The 17687-nt window shown below is 40.9% G+C and overlaps 1 protein-coding gene across 3 annotated transcripts in view; it reads left to right on the top strand.

Annotated features, from left to right (window-relative positions):
- The window catches only part of CDH13 (cadherin 13), a 534614-nt gene that overhangs the window by 195817 nt on the left and 321110 nt on the right, over positions 1-17687 (top strand). For all 3 annotated transcript variants that reach the window (XM_067302424.1, XM_067302423.1, XM_067302422.1), the window contains exon 4: positions 11239-11355. In XM_067302424.1, coding sequence (XP_067158525.1) covers positions 11239-11355 — 117 coding nt within the window. The remainder of the gene's footprint in view (positions 1-11238; positions 11356-17687) is intronic.

Below are 17687 nucleotides of genomic sequence, written 5' to 3'. Positions count from 1 at the left end.
GAGCCATCCAATCTGGAAAGAAACATAATCCCACGTGACTTGTGTAACTAATACAGACAAATGTTTCCAAGCAACTGTCTGAGCAATCTGAAGATCAAAAATTACTCATGTGAGAAACTCGTGTATAATGGTGGGTAATGTACTTGTTCACAGATTTCAAGGTCTGTTAGTGGACAGTTTGTAAACTGAAAAAAGGCCAAAAATGTATCAGATTGGGAATGCTGCAAATTATTAACCTCTCTATTAGACAAATTCAGCAAAATAAAGCTATTTTATGTTAAAGAAACTTAGATACTGTCCTGCACTCAAATGCTGTCAAATGCTCAAGCATTAGCAGCTAGAACCTTAGGTGCTAAACTGATAGTTTGGTTTTGTTATAATGCTACATTCAGATACCAAAGGGAATGATGCAAAGAAAGTTGAATAACACAGAGTAGAATTATTAATTTTCCTTTATCCCTCGGACACTCTGCACTTTATAGAAGCAACATGCTGCACATAATCTGAGGTACGCAGTGGGTCTTTGGTCACATTTTGAAGCAGAGCATTTGTACGTGGCGTGTGCTATAGGAACTGAAGAATTTGTCCTAAGAATTCACAATACCATTTAAGTACAGTGTAGCTGAGATTTTTCTGGGGCTAGCTCTGTGATGGATAGTTATGAGGAGCAGAGAGATTTTGCTGATTTAGCTCAAGCTGTGAAAACTCAGGTTTTTAATTCTGGAATTCTCCTGTTTACATTCGTGTGTCAGTAAAGGCAGCAGACATCACAGGTGTGATGTTAATGACTTCAGCGACTTTGGGAGAAGACAATCCATGCAGATAAATGTAAAACTCATTTGACAACTGAACAAATATGAACAAAAATGCTTGCAAGTGGAAGTTGGAGGTGGATAATTCTGTTTCAGTCAGAGCACAGATTTTTGAATGTATCACTTTTTTCAAAAATGCACTGGATTAGTAATCAAGAGAGCTGAACGGAGTTTTTAGATCTGTGGGGTGTAATTGCTAAAATAACATGGTCCACTAGAAGCTCCCTGGAAGCAACTGTTAGAGCAGCACTGAGCCTGCATCCTCCGTGTTCCCTGGGAATATTGTGACCCCGGGACTGTCTGTCCCTCCCCAGCCGGTCCCGTGGAGTCAGTAAGGAGCTGTGGAGTGCTCCAACACACCTCTGACACTTCTGAGGCTCTCATTTCTTTTTAATATTGTTGGATGCTGCATTCCACTGACTGGAAACCCAGAGTAGGTGGCCGCTGGGCAGTGCTGCAGAAGAAGCAGTAGGAGTAGCCGCGGAGTTGCTGACCAGACGGCGTGCAGACTGGGGAGGAAGCTGGATCTTGCTTTTCTTGGCTAGGAAACTTGAATAAAACCTGTTTACTTGGCATTTGTCCCATGGAGACGCTCAGTTAAAAGTCAATAGGTATGAAGGAGGGAATATAAATATTTTTATATAACTATGGCTGCAGGCTGTTAAGGCAAAATGCTCAGATGCAAATGTGAATTTGAATGGTGGATAGTACTGCACTATCACTTTCAGGTATTGCAGTTAAAGCTGTACTCAGCTTTAGTTTCAGCAGTTATTATCTGGAAGAAACCTTCAAACTTTAGTAAAATATAATTCCTGCCATTTTAGGCTCTTTTTCTTGAAGTATGTGGCAATGAATATTGCTAGCAGCTTGATGTTACAGCTCATGAATCATTGATCTGTTCCAGTGTAGCAATTAATCTGTTCCTGAAACCTGACAGGTACACTCTTTGAAATTCCTGGGTTAGACCTAATTGCCAGTATGTGATTAAGGAGATAACTGAGAATGCACTGAGATGTCCAAGCCTATGGCTGGTTCTTCATCTTGCATCTTTCACTTTTGCTTTGGAAATGTTCTGCCAAAAAGTTGAGTTGTGATTCCCCCAAAATAGGTACAACAGTAACACAACATTGTTATATATAACTGGCATATTGTAAAACTAGCAAGTTTTGTAGCAGTTGGATCTAGAAGTAAAATCTAACACTTGAGTGATTGACTCTCTCTCTTTTTTTTTTTTAAAGTGTCTTGGTATCCATACTTTTAAGAAAGTTGACTTCCTTTATGTGAATTGTAGATACCTCTAAATCAGAATGTCACCTGCACACTCTTTTCTTCAGTAATGCTATGTGAAAGGTTTAAAACTAATGAGCGTTGTCCTCTGAATTTAATTGGATCACTGTGGTGATAGCAAGTAGCACAGGGAAAGTTCAGGTCTTGTCAAATGGAGTCCAAGTCCAACTCCAGTCCACCCGTTCCCTCGCCAGCACGTCCAGGTTGTAATGAGCAGCTTTCCGCAAGGCTCTGCTGCCGCCGCCGCCTCTGATTTGTATCACAGAATCGAGTTAGGCTTGCGGTGTCAGACAGTTAGTGTCTGTTAATTCGTTTGTGTTGAAGAGTAAAAATACGGACCAAGTTGTGAAGTGGATTAATACGCTAACATTTCAGCTCTTTGGACTCAGTTAATGCCTGTTAATTAATTTGATCTGAGTAGCTGGACTGAGTTGTGAAGTGGATTAATGTACTAACATTTCAGCTCTTTAGACCAAATTTCGAATCCAGCTTGGTGAATGAGGAGTTTTGCCTTAACCTAGTTCTCAGAGGGCATTTTGTCTTCATCACAGGCTCCCACTTCATTTGTCACTCGGGCAGCCTCCTGCGCAGGAAAGCACGGGCTGCCCTGCGACGGGTGCGCCGGCTCTTCAGAGCGCCCGGCGTTTTTGGAGACGTGCGGACCTGCAATCTCAACTTAACGCGTTCCTACCTTGCAGTCTGGTGTAACATGTTATTTTTGCTAGGAGTCAATACAGCCCCGATCTAATGGGAAAGGAGGAAGGAAGTGGTGCAGGCATGTAACTGCAGCGTTATATTACATGCAAGTATGTCCTGCTGTTAATGGAAAGAAAAGTATTAAAATCTTCTCCCGGTTAAATGTTCTTGACTACTGCAAGAAGAAATGGGCCTCTCAGATTTTTAATAAAGGAGATCCTATTTTTCAGAATGGGATAATTGGCAAATTTTTTACTATATCTGTGAACAGGTCTCCTATGTGTAATCAGCAGATGGAAGCATAGGTGCTGAGGAGCTCTGTGGAAGGAGTGTGATTCATCTGGGTGTGCCCAACCGACTGCACGTACAAAGTTTAGGTGGCCAAAACGCATAGCCTAGGGTCAAAGGCCATGCAGTCTGCGCCAGCATTGTGAAAGCTTCTGGGTTTTGTGAAATCGCAGATCAATGGCCCGATTCCTCATTTTCCACCCTGGGACGCTTATGGGTTGGGAAAATGAGATATATCTGCACAATCTGGATTAGTGATATTATTGAGAGTAGAAATGATGTTTAATGTGCCTATGTGCAACATGACATGAATTAAATTAACTCATAATAACCTGCTTTTATTTAAAGTGAAAAACAAGGACCTGGAACGTTTGGAAGCTATGGGGTCTGGTGATAATTTAGCAGGAGCCTCATTTTCTGTTCTCCTGCTTCTTGAATTGCTACTTACACGATGAGTTTAAAATGCCAATATTGTGATTTGATAGAATTTATAAGTTCTTTGAAGAAGCTTGAATGGCTGCACGTTGGATGGTGGGGAGCAGGGAACAGGGTCCTGGGCGTGCGTCGTGGGGTTTCTCTCCACTGCTCCGTGGCATATACAAGCCCGGTATTTGCTGCAGTGCTTCATGCATGTGACATCAGCCTCCAACTGCAAAGTCAGGGGCTAATATAAAGGGCAGTATAAGGAGTTGCTGCTATTTTTTCTTGCTGTGGATAAGTTGAAGGATCTGTACCAGAAGAGTTCCCAGATCCACCAGGACGTGACAGTGGCCATGCTCTTGGTGAGGGAATAGAGCTGGTGGTCTGAAAAAGACAGATGAAATGAGAAAGCTTTGGAGATGTAATAGCAAGAAGGATGTTGCTGGGGAAAAGCCTAAGAATAGGAAAAAAAATCGGCAGTCCTGGAAACAAAAATACAAATTTTAGATGACTTAAGTTTGGGCAATGTTGTCTGATCAGGTTTCCAGAGAAACAAATCCAACAGACGTATTAAGACATGTGTGTTTTTCAGTGATTCATCACTGACACCTGGAGCAAGATGGAGTGAAGTCTTATTTGGGGTTGCGAGAGGAGTTCAAGAAGAACAGAGGAATTGTGCAGAGTTCAGAGAAGAGTAGCAAGATAAATAATGGATGTTTTGAATGAGGTTTTGTGGTGTTTGTTGGGAGAAAGGAGGTGATGAAGGAACTCTGACCTAACAAGGAACATGTGGCAAGTGAGCTGAAAAAAGTTGTTTGGGGAAGCAGGACTGAGGAAGTTTGAACTGTAAGCACAGCTCGGAACCTCGTAGGGCATGGAGAGAAACGTGTTTTATGCACCCATTCAGAAATGGGGCAGGCACTGCAGTCACTAGATCTATTAAACTGTATGATTTTAACATACAGTATTATTGCTTTAGGGTATCGTGAAATTGCTTTTGTGCAGCATTCTCATAATGGAATGAATTCCATAGCGTTTGAGCAATCCAGAAAATAGGTATAAAATGTGTTAGTTTTCTTCCTTATTCTCACACTGGCTGCCCTGCAGCAAATTTAGAAAGCTGTTTTTCCAAGGTAGGACAACTTCTGATATGAATAGAACTTATTTCTCGTAAGAAATAAATTTATTTTATTGGGAATTGTCCTTATATTCCGGGACTGAGACATGGAACAGCTTCTTCATAGCTGCTTGTGTTATTCCAAAATTGCAGTTATGTTAATTGTCTGCTACAAATTTTGTGGCCTTATAGAGGTTACAGCCCCACCAAAAGGCACTCTCTTTGATTCATTTATGATGCCCTAGAATCTGAGGTATGTTTTTTATGCATTCTTTCTCCTTTTCACTGTTTTCAACACTTGGGAAGCTCCAGGAGTTTCTTACGATATGGATGAGGGCATGGAGAGGAGTCTGCTCGATAGGGATGCTAAGAGTGAGAAGCAGAGGCATCATGTCTATGAATATCCCTTGCGGTTTTGCTTATGTCATGTAAGGATCAGACTTGTAAAAAGCTTTAATTGCTCCAGAATTCTTGTATGTCTCTAATAATATTTCTAATAGCAATCTGGTGTCTAACTCGATGGGAACTACTTTGATTAAAAGCAGAACAAAACAAAAAACCTACATACTTGTTTTCAAGCGCAATTTTTGTCGTGGAAAATTTTTAAGAGTTTTGAGTTTTTCTGGCATGTCAGAATAACAGGCAACATTTTGGTCTGTGCTGTAAAACTGGCCTGTTTTGTTTGCTTCGCGACCAGTGTAAGCACAGTAGAGATGGGGAGGAGGGTGTTTTTAACGGTGGTAAGCGATGTGTTGTTAGTGTGTCCTGGCGTAGGCTGAGACGTAAGGTCAGCTGTCGCCTTTTTTCTTTAAGCCCGTATCTGCAATGCTTTTTGACAGATGCAGTCAGAGCCTATTTGGCTGTTTGTATATGAAGGGGTGCCTCATTATATTTAATGAGCAGTGTGGAACCAATATGAGATTTCCTGAAAGCGGGGTGATTCACATACGGTTCAAAATGAAAATAATACCTGCTAAATGATGACAGGAAAAGCGCACAATAGTAACTTAAAAAAAAAAGAAGTATTTCGTCATTTCTGTATTATTCCCAGAACAGGTAACCCCTGTTGTTAACGTGTGCAGAAAGGAAAGTTAATGGCATTCAGTCCATTATCATCTTAGAAAGAATTTTCCTTGGCATAGAATAAGGCAAGTGTAAAGATAAATGAAACTTATGCTTGAATACAGACAGGACTTTTTCCATCACAAAAGATGCTGTAGAGGTTCAAGACAGTAATGGAATAAGTCATTTCACAAAGCAGAAGTTAAGATCGGTCTCCATGATTTGTCACATATGTATTACAATAATATTTTACAACAAATAGATATTAAAAGAGTTGTTATTTACAAATAACCAAATGTTTTAAGAGCACAATATATTCTTAATATGTTCTTGCTCCTTTAAAGATTAAAAAATAACTCACATCCTGTAAAAATACATGTAATGCTGCTAACTGAATGACATACTAGCAAAGCTGTAGCCTGAGGCTGTCGGGTGGCTGTGAAGTCAATGGGTGCAGCAGTTACACCGTATAAGGATCTGCCTGTCTATTTATGTAACAGTTATAGCAGCAGAAACACCCATGCAATTAAATGAAGTTCCCCTAGCAATTTCCATTCCCCAGAAGTCATGTTTGTCCATGCTTCAGAAGCTGGCAGCTTGCGTCATCCAAGGTACCCGATTCTATTTAGTATACTGAACTTCAGCTGCGTTTATTCTAAAGTATACAGTGCAGTTTTTAGGGTGGCATTTACAGCCATTGAGGACAGACTGTTTTCGAGCAGGTGTCCATGTTTATACTATTGACCTTTACAATTCTTAATTTACTTCATTGAGCTAATGATTTATTTAAATGGTTGTTCTTTAATGTGCGAGTGAAGCTCCAACACACTTCTGATATTTTCTTATTATTAATATGACAATATTTTTCTGTTTTGGCACACTTTAGAAATAGTTAACTATCAATACTGCTGATAGTAACAGTAATCTGGTGATTGAAATAAGATGCATAAAGCAATTAATAGATGTTAAGTATTATAGAATGCTTATGACATGACAGCTGAGAATTGTACAGAAATTATTTATTTGTAAGTTGATCTGCATCCAATTCTGGTTCTCTTAGTCTTACACAGCAATGTTATTTAATAGAAAGACTTATGGAGAATACCATATCCTAATTGCCATTTCAGAGGAATTTTGCTTGCAAGGAGCACCCAATTAATTTTGTTTATTTTCTGTAATAGTAGCTGCTATTGACCCCATTTTATATCATCAAACTCAGTATATAAAAACAACTAAATGGCAAGAAGCTCGACCACTTTCCTGGTCACCGTAATGGGTTACAGATTGCCCCTCCAGTGACGTTTCCAAGCCTTATTGTGACAAATCAATGTGTTCAGCCACCTTATTCCCGTGACAAGTTCTAATGAAGTTTTCTTTGCCAAGAGTAATGGTGCCTGTGACTGGATAGCGACTAGGCCATTCATTCCAATACTCGAGAAGTGCAACGCGCCCAGGAAACCCTGGCAAAAGGGGAAAAATAAAAACAGAGGGAGGGGTTTTCAAGGGAACTGGGGGAAGCTGAACTTGTGTAGCATCGTAGACTGACATCTCTCCATGAAAGCCTAGCCTGAATGTTATAAAAATGAGTAGACCGTGTGTGTTGTCTGTGTAACGCAAGTAGGGGACCAAGCTTTATTGCTAGCAAGTCGGCGTTCTGAACTATTACTGTTAATAGTACTGATTCCATATCTCAAAAGGGAATTTAATCCAGTGAAAAATAGGGTGAAAAAGCTAGTTTTGAAATGGTAAATTGGACAATGAAATGACATCTGGATACTGGTCAGATTATCCGTTTTCTGGGAGAACAGCATAGTGACCACAGGTCTGATATTGCAGTTAAATGGTTAAAATACAAAAGGAAAAAACTGCTCTCAAAACCCACCCATGAGTGGGAATCTTTTCAGTGTTTTAACTGTTGAATCAGGTGCTATGTCCACATATAACATCAATTTTCTTTGCTTTTGTCTTATCTACTGGTTGATTATCATGCTATGGGTTGCCAGCTGGGCATTAAGGGAAATGTTATCTCCGTTTCCCTGTTCTTCACAAATTGGAAAATCATGGTAACCACAAACAGCACTGAATTATGAAAGGTGTTTGGTAAAGTACTCTTGACCTTTTCTTCCTTTCCGTTTACCTGCATTCTATAGTGATGTTTTTGGCTACTCATTTAATCGATTAATCATTTAATCATGTTGGTCTTTGACACTGGAGGTGATGAGGGAGAGAAATGATCGTGAAGAAATTTCACTGTTAGTCTTTAAATACTGCTCTGAAGAATACAAAGTCCTTAAAAAAAAAAAAAAATTTTTTTTTCCTTTTTTGTTCCAAAGTCCTGCTTGGAAACTTGGACTTGAGGGCCTGACGTCTCACCATCCAGCTGCTTTCCTTTGGGACCCCTGCTGCTTCGTGCTGATGATTTCAGTGTTGACTCTTTGAATATAGCTTGTTTTTTTCTTTCATTTGTGGGCTTTCTGGGAAAGTATAAGGACAAGCTATCAGGTGAAAAGGATGAATTAATTGCTTACGGGTTGATGACTACCAAAACTGTGGGACCCAGGTAATGACCAATCTGAAAATTGCTTCCACTGCTCAAACTAGCATAGAAAGAAACATGGTAGAAGGAGATGTAACTTTGAATTTCTTGCTTGTTTCTGGAGATCACACATCCGGGAGGAGTTCTTCCTTACATTTTCATGAGCTCAAGGGCAGCTGTGAAGCTAGAAGTTAGCACAAGTCAAAGTTGCTGTCATTTTAGTGCTGCTTCTGCTGAGCTGAGGGACGGATGTTGCCTTTTAGACATACTGGTAGTCCCTTTTTGTTGCTGTCCGTAGCAACATCACAGGCACATGCCAGCTAAACTGTCTGTCTGCATTTATAGTGTAAGTGATTTTGAAAGCTTGCTGCTCTGTGCATTTGCCTTTGGACAGAATTCAGCTCTTTCCTTTTTATTTGACACTTCAAATATTCTTGTCTTGAACTTTCTCATGAATTTTTATTAGGGGAAAATTCTTTGGGGAAAGGAATTTAAAGACAAAAATAGGGACCCAAGCGGCCTGCAGGCTGAAAGACTAGAGGGAGGTGGCAAAGCCTTTGGGAGGGATGGGAATGCTGTGTCGGGGTGAGCCTCAGAAAGGAATGAAAATTGGCAAAATTGTGAGAAGGGATTCTCTGCCTGGTTCTCACTGCTCTTTGCCTTTATCATGATTAAAGCTGACTGCTGAAGACTTGAGTTTCCGTTGCTGCTGTTGGTTGTCAAATTTGAAAAGTGATGCTTAAACTAGCAGAGGTAGAGCCGTGTTTTGGTGATGACGGGCTTGTTAGGAGGTGCCTATGCAGACGGCAGCAGCCTGTGGACTTCTTGACTGATATGCAGATCATGCCTCTGAGAAAACTCACTCAGCTTTGCAGTTAAAAATACATATATATATATAGAGAGAGAGAGCGCGCGAGCGAGCAGTAGCTGGCATAGGAATGCATCTGTCTTTAGGTTGTAAGTAGCAGCTACTGAAATAATGATTTGGAGCCCTGAACTGGTTGAGGAACTTCAAAGTTTGAAAGATTAAGATAGAAGAGAGAAGTCTAGCTGTAGGATATAAGTACCTAACTGGAATTAGCTGTTTCATTTATCCTATGAGTTGTTTTGCAAAACTGTTGTGATATTCTCAATAAACAGTAGTTGATCTCAATCTTTTAACAAGTTTTTTCCAACACGGTGGTGTGTTACGTTTCTTTGTGGGAAGGGCCTGTCTCTAGTGGAAGTGGTGGGAGATGGGCTGAGGTTGCTCTTGCCCTTGGAGCATGCTTGGAGAAGAGAGTTGCAGAGACTCTAGGATGAAGGGGAGGGGGGGAAGAGGGTAACCCTTGGGAAAGTACGGCTGCTGCAGGGAGAGTGCTTGGGGGATCCAGTCTTGTTCAACTTCTTCATCAATGACCTGGATGAAGGGACAGAGTGCACCCTCAGCAAGTTTGCTGATGATACAAAAATGGGAGGAGTGGCTGATACGCCAGAGAGCTGTGCTGCCATTCAGAGAGACCTCGACGTGCTGGAGAGTTGGGCGGAGAGGAACCTCATGAAGAAAGGGAAGTGCAGAGTCCTTCAGCTAGGGAGGAATAACCCCATGCACCACTACAGGCTGGGGGCTGACCTGCTGGAAAGCAGCTCTGCGGAGAAGGACCTGGGGGTCTTGGTGGACAACAAGTTGACCATGAGGCAGCAATGTGCCCTGGTGGCCAAGAAGGCCAATAGTATCCTGGGGTGCATTAGGAAGAGTGTTGCCAGCAGGTCAAGGGAGGTGATCCTCCCCCTCTACTCAGCCCTGGTGAGGCCACATCTGGAGAACTGTGTCCAGTTCTGGGGTCCCCAATACAAGAGAGACATGGAGCTACTGGAATGAGTCCAGTGGAGGGCTACGAAGATTAAGGGACTGGAGCATCCCTAGTATGAAGAAAGGCTGAGAGGGCTGGGCCTGTTCAGCCTGGAGAAGAGAAGACGGTGTACAAGTATCTGAAGGGAGGGTACAGGGAGAATGGAGCCAGACTCTTTTCAGTGGTGCCCAGCGACAGGACGCGAGGCAATGGGCACAAACTGAAACACAGACAGTTCCATCTGAACATGAGGAAAAACTTCTTCACTGTGAGGGTGACAGAGCACTGGAACAGGTTGCCCAGAGATGTTGTGGAGTCTCCTTCTCTGGAGATATTCAAAACCCGCCTGGACACGCTCCTGTGCAATGTGCTCTAGGTGACCCTGCTTGAGCAGGGGAGTTGGACTAGATGATCTCCAGAGGACCCTTCCAACCTCGACCATTCTGTGATTCTGTGGGTCAGACAGGGAGGCAAGGTCTGGTGTGGGGAGAGTTTGCTACAGCCCAGAAGATACTGAATGGCCTGAAGCTCAGCTGGAACTAAACCCAGGAAAGATGCAGGGGGGAAAGGAAGACTGCTGTATAAAACACTTTTGTTTCTGTTCTTTCTGATATAGGCACATGAAGCTTTCTCTGTGTAAAAAATACTAGCTGATATTCTAAATTACACCTGGGTTTTGGTTTTGATTGTTTATTCTTAACTTACAAGCTTTGGGTTTTTTTTTGAGAGTTCACTAGTTGGGGATTCTCTTGGCGAATTCATCTGTAAGTGCTGTTTGACTCAAAGCCTGGACTAGGAGAAGTGCCTGAATATAGATGCGGCTTGAAATGCGACACTGGCAGAATTGTGTAACAGGTTTTAGAGTTTGGCCTTTTACAGGTCTCATACGAGTATTTGAGGTAAGCCAGACCTTGTTTAAGATATATGATTTAAGGTCCTCTGGTAGACATACTTGCTTAGATTTAAAACTAAATTACAGGAACACAAAATGAGCACTGCTGTTCCACTACTAGTGTCATTGTAAATGGAGTAACCTTGAAAGTTTAAATAGGTTATCATGTTACTGCTAATCACTGGAAAATACAGTAGCTGGAACCTAGTAGTTCATGTTAATTTTAACTAAAGATGCAGGGAATGAAAATAAACAAATGAATTTATTCATTAGTAATTGGCTGTCTTCTTTTTCAGGAAATCTTTAAGATGGAAGGCAACCTTGGGATTCCAAGACAAAAAAGAGCTATTTTGGCAACTCCAATTTTAATTCCAGAAAATCAAAGACCACCGTTCCCCAGACCTGTTGGCAAGGTAAGTCAGCAATGAACAGGATCGAGTTTCGATATTAGGCAATTGATTCATTTCTCTCAGGTTTTGTAATGCCTGACATGTTGGTAGTAGTGTCCTAAACAAAATTAAGAAGCACAAAGCTGAACAGAAAGGATTGTTTTTCTATCTTTTTGTGTAGACAGATGAACATGGCTTTGTATTCATGGGAGACTTTTACTTTACTAGCATACGCTCTGGTCAAAAGCATTAATCAGAGCTGTATGTTTTCCTGCGGCTGCTAACTTCAATCGAGGTAGCTGCCTATTGTGTATCCGTGTGTGTTAGGCTGGTGCTGAAATCTAGGCCACGGGTGTTATGAAGAATATCCCACTGCCACTGTGTGGCATATCTTGCTTTTTATTCTCAAGATCTAAAACGAATTCATAAGACATCGCAAGTAAAAATGTTAAGATTCTTTAGCTGACCTTCAGTGCCCAAAGATTAAGTAAGTCTGTGTAGGTGCTTTCAATTTTGTTTTGTGTTATTTGCAAAGGTGTCACAAAGAAAGTTTTTCTCATGTCTGCAGGCACCCGTATAAACAAGAGAGTCTTAATGACTGCCTTTCCAGAACTTCAGAAATATAGCTTGCATACAAAATTATCATTAAAACTTAAATGCCAATAGATGTTTACATGGCCATTTAGACATCGGAAGCTGTAATTATGTGGATATATTCTGCACGTTGGCAGCTTTGAAGCAGGGACCCTACCTGTTGCTCTGATTTCCCTAGGTGTATCAGTGCCATAAGAGACTATACAGCTGTGGGGTTGGTTCATAATTCCTGCTGATGCGATCGCTAGAGCTAAACCCACAGCTCGAGGGCAGAATTTGACTCTACGATCAATGTGTAATTTAGCTAGCTGGCATCTAATCAGTGACACTAACGATTAGGAAAGGTCTGATTCTTTTCAGTAAAAAGGGAGAATAATTCCCTGAAAATTCTATTTTCTCCCCTTTCCCTGTCCACTGTTTATACCAATAATATACTTTGCTATTATTTTTTTCCATCTTTTTGAAGTATTTTTCATGTGCCCTGTATAGTAGTGGAAAAATTGCCGTTCCCAAACTTCCTCCTTTCAATTTCAGTGTTTGAACATCTGAGGGTTATTGATCAATAACTCAGCAAATGTTTTTGGTTAATGTGTTAAACAGTTGATTTTTAAGACTCCTGTTGCACAATTCTAAAGGAGTGGGAGAAAGAAAAGCTACATGTACACAGATCTGTAGTATTTAATTTTTTTATTATTACTATTTTCTATCCTTCCTCCCCATACCTGCTGCCTGTGAACAAAGACTTGCAATTTGTTAGATTTCAGATACTCTGAGTTGCTCTCTGGAAGTGTCTTCATTAAGTGTATTTATTGGAAGTTTAAGATGCCGGTCCTGGCAGTTGAGGTTCCTTAAGCTTGAGATGATTCTGGTCCTATTAGTGCTTAAATGTTTTCCTGGCACCTTGTCATCTTGATTTGTTATCATTCTTGAAGTGCTAGTCCTGCAGCAGGAGTTGGGTGAGCTAGATGATGTGCAAACACAGAAGTGTAAAAGCATCAGATTTTCAAAGGCCCTAAGACACTTATTTAAAAATAGTGTTTAAGTTATAGGAGCTGCAAATGATCAGTGCCTTGAAATATTCTGAGCCATCATCAGTTTAAAAAGACTTTAAATATAGATTATTTTCAGTATTGTCTACTTTAGGTATCCAGGCGTGAGTGTTTTGGCTATCGTCTATTGCAAACAGTAGCACAGAGTGTATGTTTGACAAGTGAGACAAAAATACTAGAGATTTTTAAAATACAGGAATGACATATTCTAGGCCAATTGCAGTAATTTGTAATGGAATGTTTAATAAAGCCTAAATAAAAAGGTTTAGATCCTCAAACTAGTGATCGCAGGGAAGAGTCAGTATTCTTCCCTAACTAAAAAATTTAGCAGGAGTTGATGCTGAAAATAAGCAATTATTTTGTGTCTTTTTTCATATCTCGCAGATCTTCATAAGCTATAGCATGAAGTCTTCAGAAATAGTAGCCTATACTACTCTAGAGAGCCTTGCATCTATCAAAAATCCTGGAGACACCCAGTTCATGTTCTTGTTTCAGATCCTGCACAAATTGCAGAAAAGATTGATGATGTACATCATTTAGTTTCAGATGGTTATTCTTAGCCTCATGAATTTGCAAAATTTTGTTTAGATGCCTTTGTGAGGCATGAGAACCACAATTACTCCCTTTCCCATATTATTTTGGGGCTTATCTTCAAAAGCCTCAACAAGGCATTACATAGGCTGATGAATAGTAGCTATAGATGTGCAAGAATTTCTCTTGAGCTTAAACTTTGCCATCTCTCTGGTCTGTCATAGATCACTGTAAAGTGGATATGGGAGATGTTTTTTGTAGCTGTGGTTTTTATAGCGGGGTTTTTCTCTGGAGGAGAAAAGCATGCTGAGAATGCTGACGCTGAGCCAGCACCTCTGCAGGCAGGAGCCACTGTGGGGTTGAGCTAAACTGTGACAGCTTTTCGTGAGACACCTATTCCTTCCCTACTCCTGAGCCTCGGCTGTAAATCTGAGATGTAGAGGCTTATGAAAAGGAAAGCTGAGGAAGAATGTGGCATTTAAATAAATACTTCCAGACTTCAGCAGTATTTGGCCTTAGCTGGCAGTGTGGGGCATTCCCTATTTTATTCCGATGTAGCCAGGCACCCGGTTTGTGCGAACTAAAGGATACAGCAAAGCCCAGAAGCTTGGAGTTGTAGGTACTACATATACGTATTATATTTTGGTAACCCAATATTGTTACCTCTCCACCTCTGTTGGAAAAATCTCAAAGGGCAAGTGAAGAGCAAAATTCAAAGCAGGAATGTACAGTTTGGATATAATAAAAACATAGTATTGAATGCTATTGAAGTTGCTCCCTGTAAGGATGAACAGAGCTGACTCAGTCGATAGCATTATCATGAGGCACCGTGAGGACATCAGAGCAGGAAAAACGAATTTGTTCCAACACCGTACAGTCATTTTCAGACTGATTCCTACTTCAGAAAGTTGCTTTCTGCCAGGACTTATGTCTGAGAAAGAGTATCAAAACCGGCTTTATCAAAGCAAGGAGAGAAGAGGCTGCAAGCTGCGGTGACGAGTGCCCGGAGGTGGCCGAGGACGTGTCGCCCGCGGGAGCCGGTCCCGTGTGCCGGGCTGTCCCCGCACTGCCAGGCCCTGCCGAGGTCTAGGTGGAGCTCAGAAACAAGGTGCAGCCGTGTTAGCTACAGCTGAGCCTGCCAGCGCTCCTCTTGTATCACGAAGCCGAGAAAAAGCTAATGTCCGGGCACTTTATTAGTGTATTCTCAGCTGCTGTAATATCCTGGCCATTCCACAGCACTGATATTAGAGCATACTGAATTTGTACAGAGTGTTACTGTATTTCCATAGCAAGAAAAAGGTAAATAACGGCAGTTTCTAAAACTGTGGTTCACATACTTAGATATTTATCTGTCTTTAAGGATATTTTGAAAGAAGCAGTTTTAGAAGTTCAGAGGCACTTTAAAGTCCTGTCATTTCCAGTGATGTTATATTGGCTTGTCATAGCGCTCCCCGTGTCCGAGTGGAAGATGCCTGTAGAATATTGGATTTAGAATTTCACTAGCAATACAGTATTTAACGTGTCAGACTTGTTGCTGACTTAAATGTTAAAAGTAATTTCTTGAAGTATCAAATTCTTCAGCTGATAAAACTTATCAATAAAAACATTTAAGAACTAGGATACAGTAATGTGTGTGTGTGGGAAAATAACCACACTCCTTGCTGTCTGAAAAATAATCACAATTTTTGTTCTGCTTTCATCTTTGTTACTGCACTTGTGCTCGTAAGGAACATGAAGCTTGCCTGGCTGAATGAAATGTCTGGGATAGTGATAATTTCAGATATGACTAGCTTTGTTTGCTACCATCGTGTGGTCTGGTTTAGATTTCCCCATAAGTTAGGTTTCCAATTGCATCCTGTGTGTGTTTTCTTCCTCCTCCATTTGCTTTACTGAATTACCAGTGCGGTTTATTCCTCTTTTCTGACCGCTGCCTATTTTCCACCCCATGCTGCGATGCCTAGAAATGCCCGAGGTGGTTGCAGCGGCTGCCAGCATTGAGCTGCCTTGGTTGGGAGCAGGATGAATGGGGGGAAAAGTAGGAGAGTGGGGAAGAACAATTAAATTTTATTTCACAGTTAAGGAAACAATCGTATAAAGAGAAAAAGGGGATTGTAGAGGGCTTTATCCATTAAGGGTTGGTGATGTAAATAAGGGAGGAGCTATTGCACTGGACAACTGAAAAAATTGTTTTAATTAATTGCAGAAGTTCAGATCGGTATTTAGCGTGACAAGAAAATACATGTGTAGAGGCTCTTTTTTGTGCTATTACTGGCCTCCTAGCATATCCACTTAGGAACAAGATTATTGCCTTGCCGTTTGCACACCCTTGCTTAGGGTATCTCTTAATTAAATAACTATCATAGACGTGCTGTGCTTTGAGGTAGAGGAATCTCACCTTCTAGCAGGGTCTAAGCTTTTGCATATTATCCTTCATTCCTGAGGGAGGCTGGTGTGATTAAAATATTTTAATACGCTCTTGGTAACACGGGCCTTTGTGTCCAGATGGCCCAGGCTACAACTGTTGACTGTTATTGATGTGTTTTGTCTAGCTCTTGCAGATATAGCACAGGGATATTATATTCAATTTTTAGTCTCTCTCCATATGTTACTCTTCCAGTTTATTTGTCCACATCAACTAAAATGAAGTACAAAGCAGTGGGGTGCGGGATTACAGTGTAATTACAGTGATAGGTTATTTGTCAGTATGCTATAGAGATGTATTCTAAGACTAATTTAAGAGTGGTGGGTCTATGTATCGATTTGATTGTCTCTAGACATTCCTTAATTGTGGTGAGCTGTGTGATGGAATTTTTTGAAGTTTAATCCTTACACTAATAAAGAGTTCAAAGTGCAGGAGGGCTATCGTGGAAAGACAGCCAAGAAGTTCCAGTTCTTCCAGGCATCTGGAAAGGAGGACATCTGCAGAGTACGAGAAGCATTTGCTGCGCATTTTATTGTGGGGCCTACAATGAATCCATGGTCCTATTTGAATTTAAAGGAACGTCCTTCATAAGAATGAGTATTTTACTTGTAGCATGAGATCTGGAAGACAAGAGTGGCCTGATAAAAGTTGGCAAGACCTGTTATGCTCAGTGATGGCTAAAAAATAGAGAGGTAAACAGGCAAATTTTTAGGGCCTTTGTGCTGAAAGATGAAAAAGCATTTTTTTTTTTAATTTGTTTGTTGGTGGGGTTTTTTTGCCAGTAAAAGAGTTTGTTTTTGTTGCTTGGATGTTGGTGTTTTTTGGGAAGGAGGATGTTTGGGTCAGATACTATTGGACCGGGTGTAGGTTTCTTCCTTTGATCTGGCTGATGGGCATTTAGCTGCCAAAGGGCTAATAGATGGCAGGACTGACCTGCACAAAAGCTCAAGAAAAAGTGGCTCATGCTCCCAAACAGGATAGAAACCGCTATGGTCTGTGAAGAGTATTTTTTTTGTTGTTCTGTTTTGTTTTGTTCCCCCTACTGCCCCCTCCCTGAACTGTGCATGTAAGGCAAGGAGAAAACACAACTTTTCAGTTAACACAGCACTGAAAAAAGCTGAAGAGGGGAGGAAAGCTGAAGATAACTGGATGGAAAAGCTGCTGGAAGCTTATTATTTTTGAGTGGATATCTGATGGAGGCTATTTATATATGAGAAATTATATGCTTCACGGAAAGGAATTGCTATGTACTAAAGATGCAGCTGGAAAAAATGCCAAACTTCAGGCAAGAGTTGAAAAGGTGGTAGAATAACAAGATAGAGATGGTATGATCCACCAGTCTGAACAGAACCCAGAGAGAAGACTTGTAGATTAGAAGAGGACGCGTGAAAGACAGCAGAGAACAAGATCAACAGATGAAATAAAAACTGAATTAAGGAGTGGATTTGTTCCACTGGAAAATGAGGCAGAAGGTGGGGGAAAAGGAGAAAGATGGTCCAAAAGAGAAATGGGTGAGGGAAAGGAGCTAGCTGAGATGGGTGTCTAAGTCTGGAAGATAATGGTGTGTGCTGACAGAGAACAAAATGATATGCAAAACAGAAGAAATGTACCTAAAACCTTTCCCAACACCAAGAGATAATCTGTGTGATTCCTTACCAGGAACCTCTATCTTCATGTCAGTCATCAAAAAAGATGCAGAAAGAAGAGAATGCCTTTCTTTTTGTTACAGAAGTAGAAGTGGATTTGAGCTATATAGGGAA

The sequence above is a fragment of the Apteryx mantelli genome, chromosome 10 (assembly GCF_036417845.1).
Source record: "Apteryx mantelli isolate bAptMan1 chromosome 10, bAptMan1.hap1, whole genome shotgun sequence".
NCBI lineage: Eukaryota > Metazoa > Chordata > Aves > Apterygiformes > Apterygidae > Apteryx > Apteryx mantelli.
The sequence above is the reverse complement of the archived record's forward strand: the minus strand, read 5'-3'. Positions and strand labels throughout refer to the sequence as shown.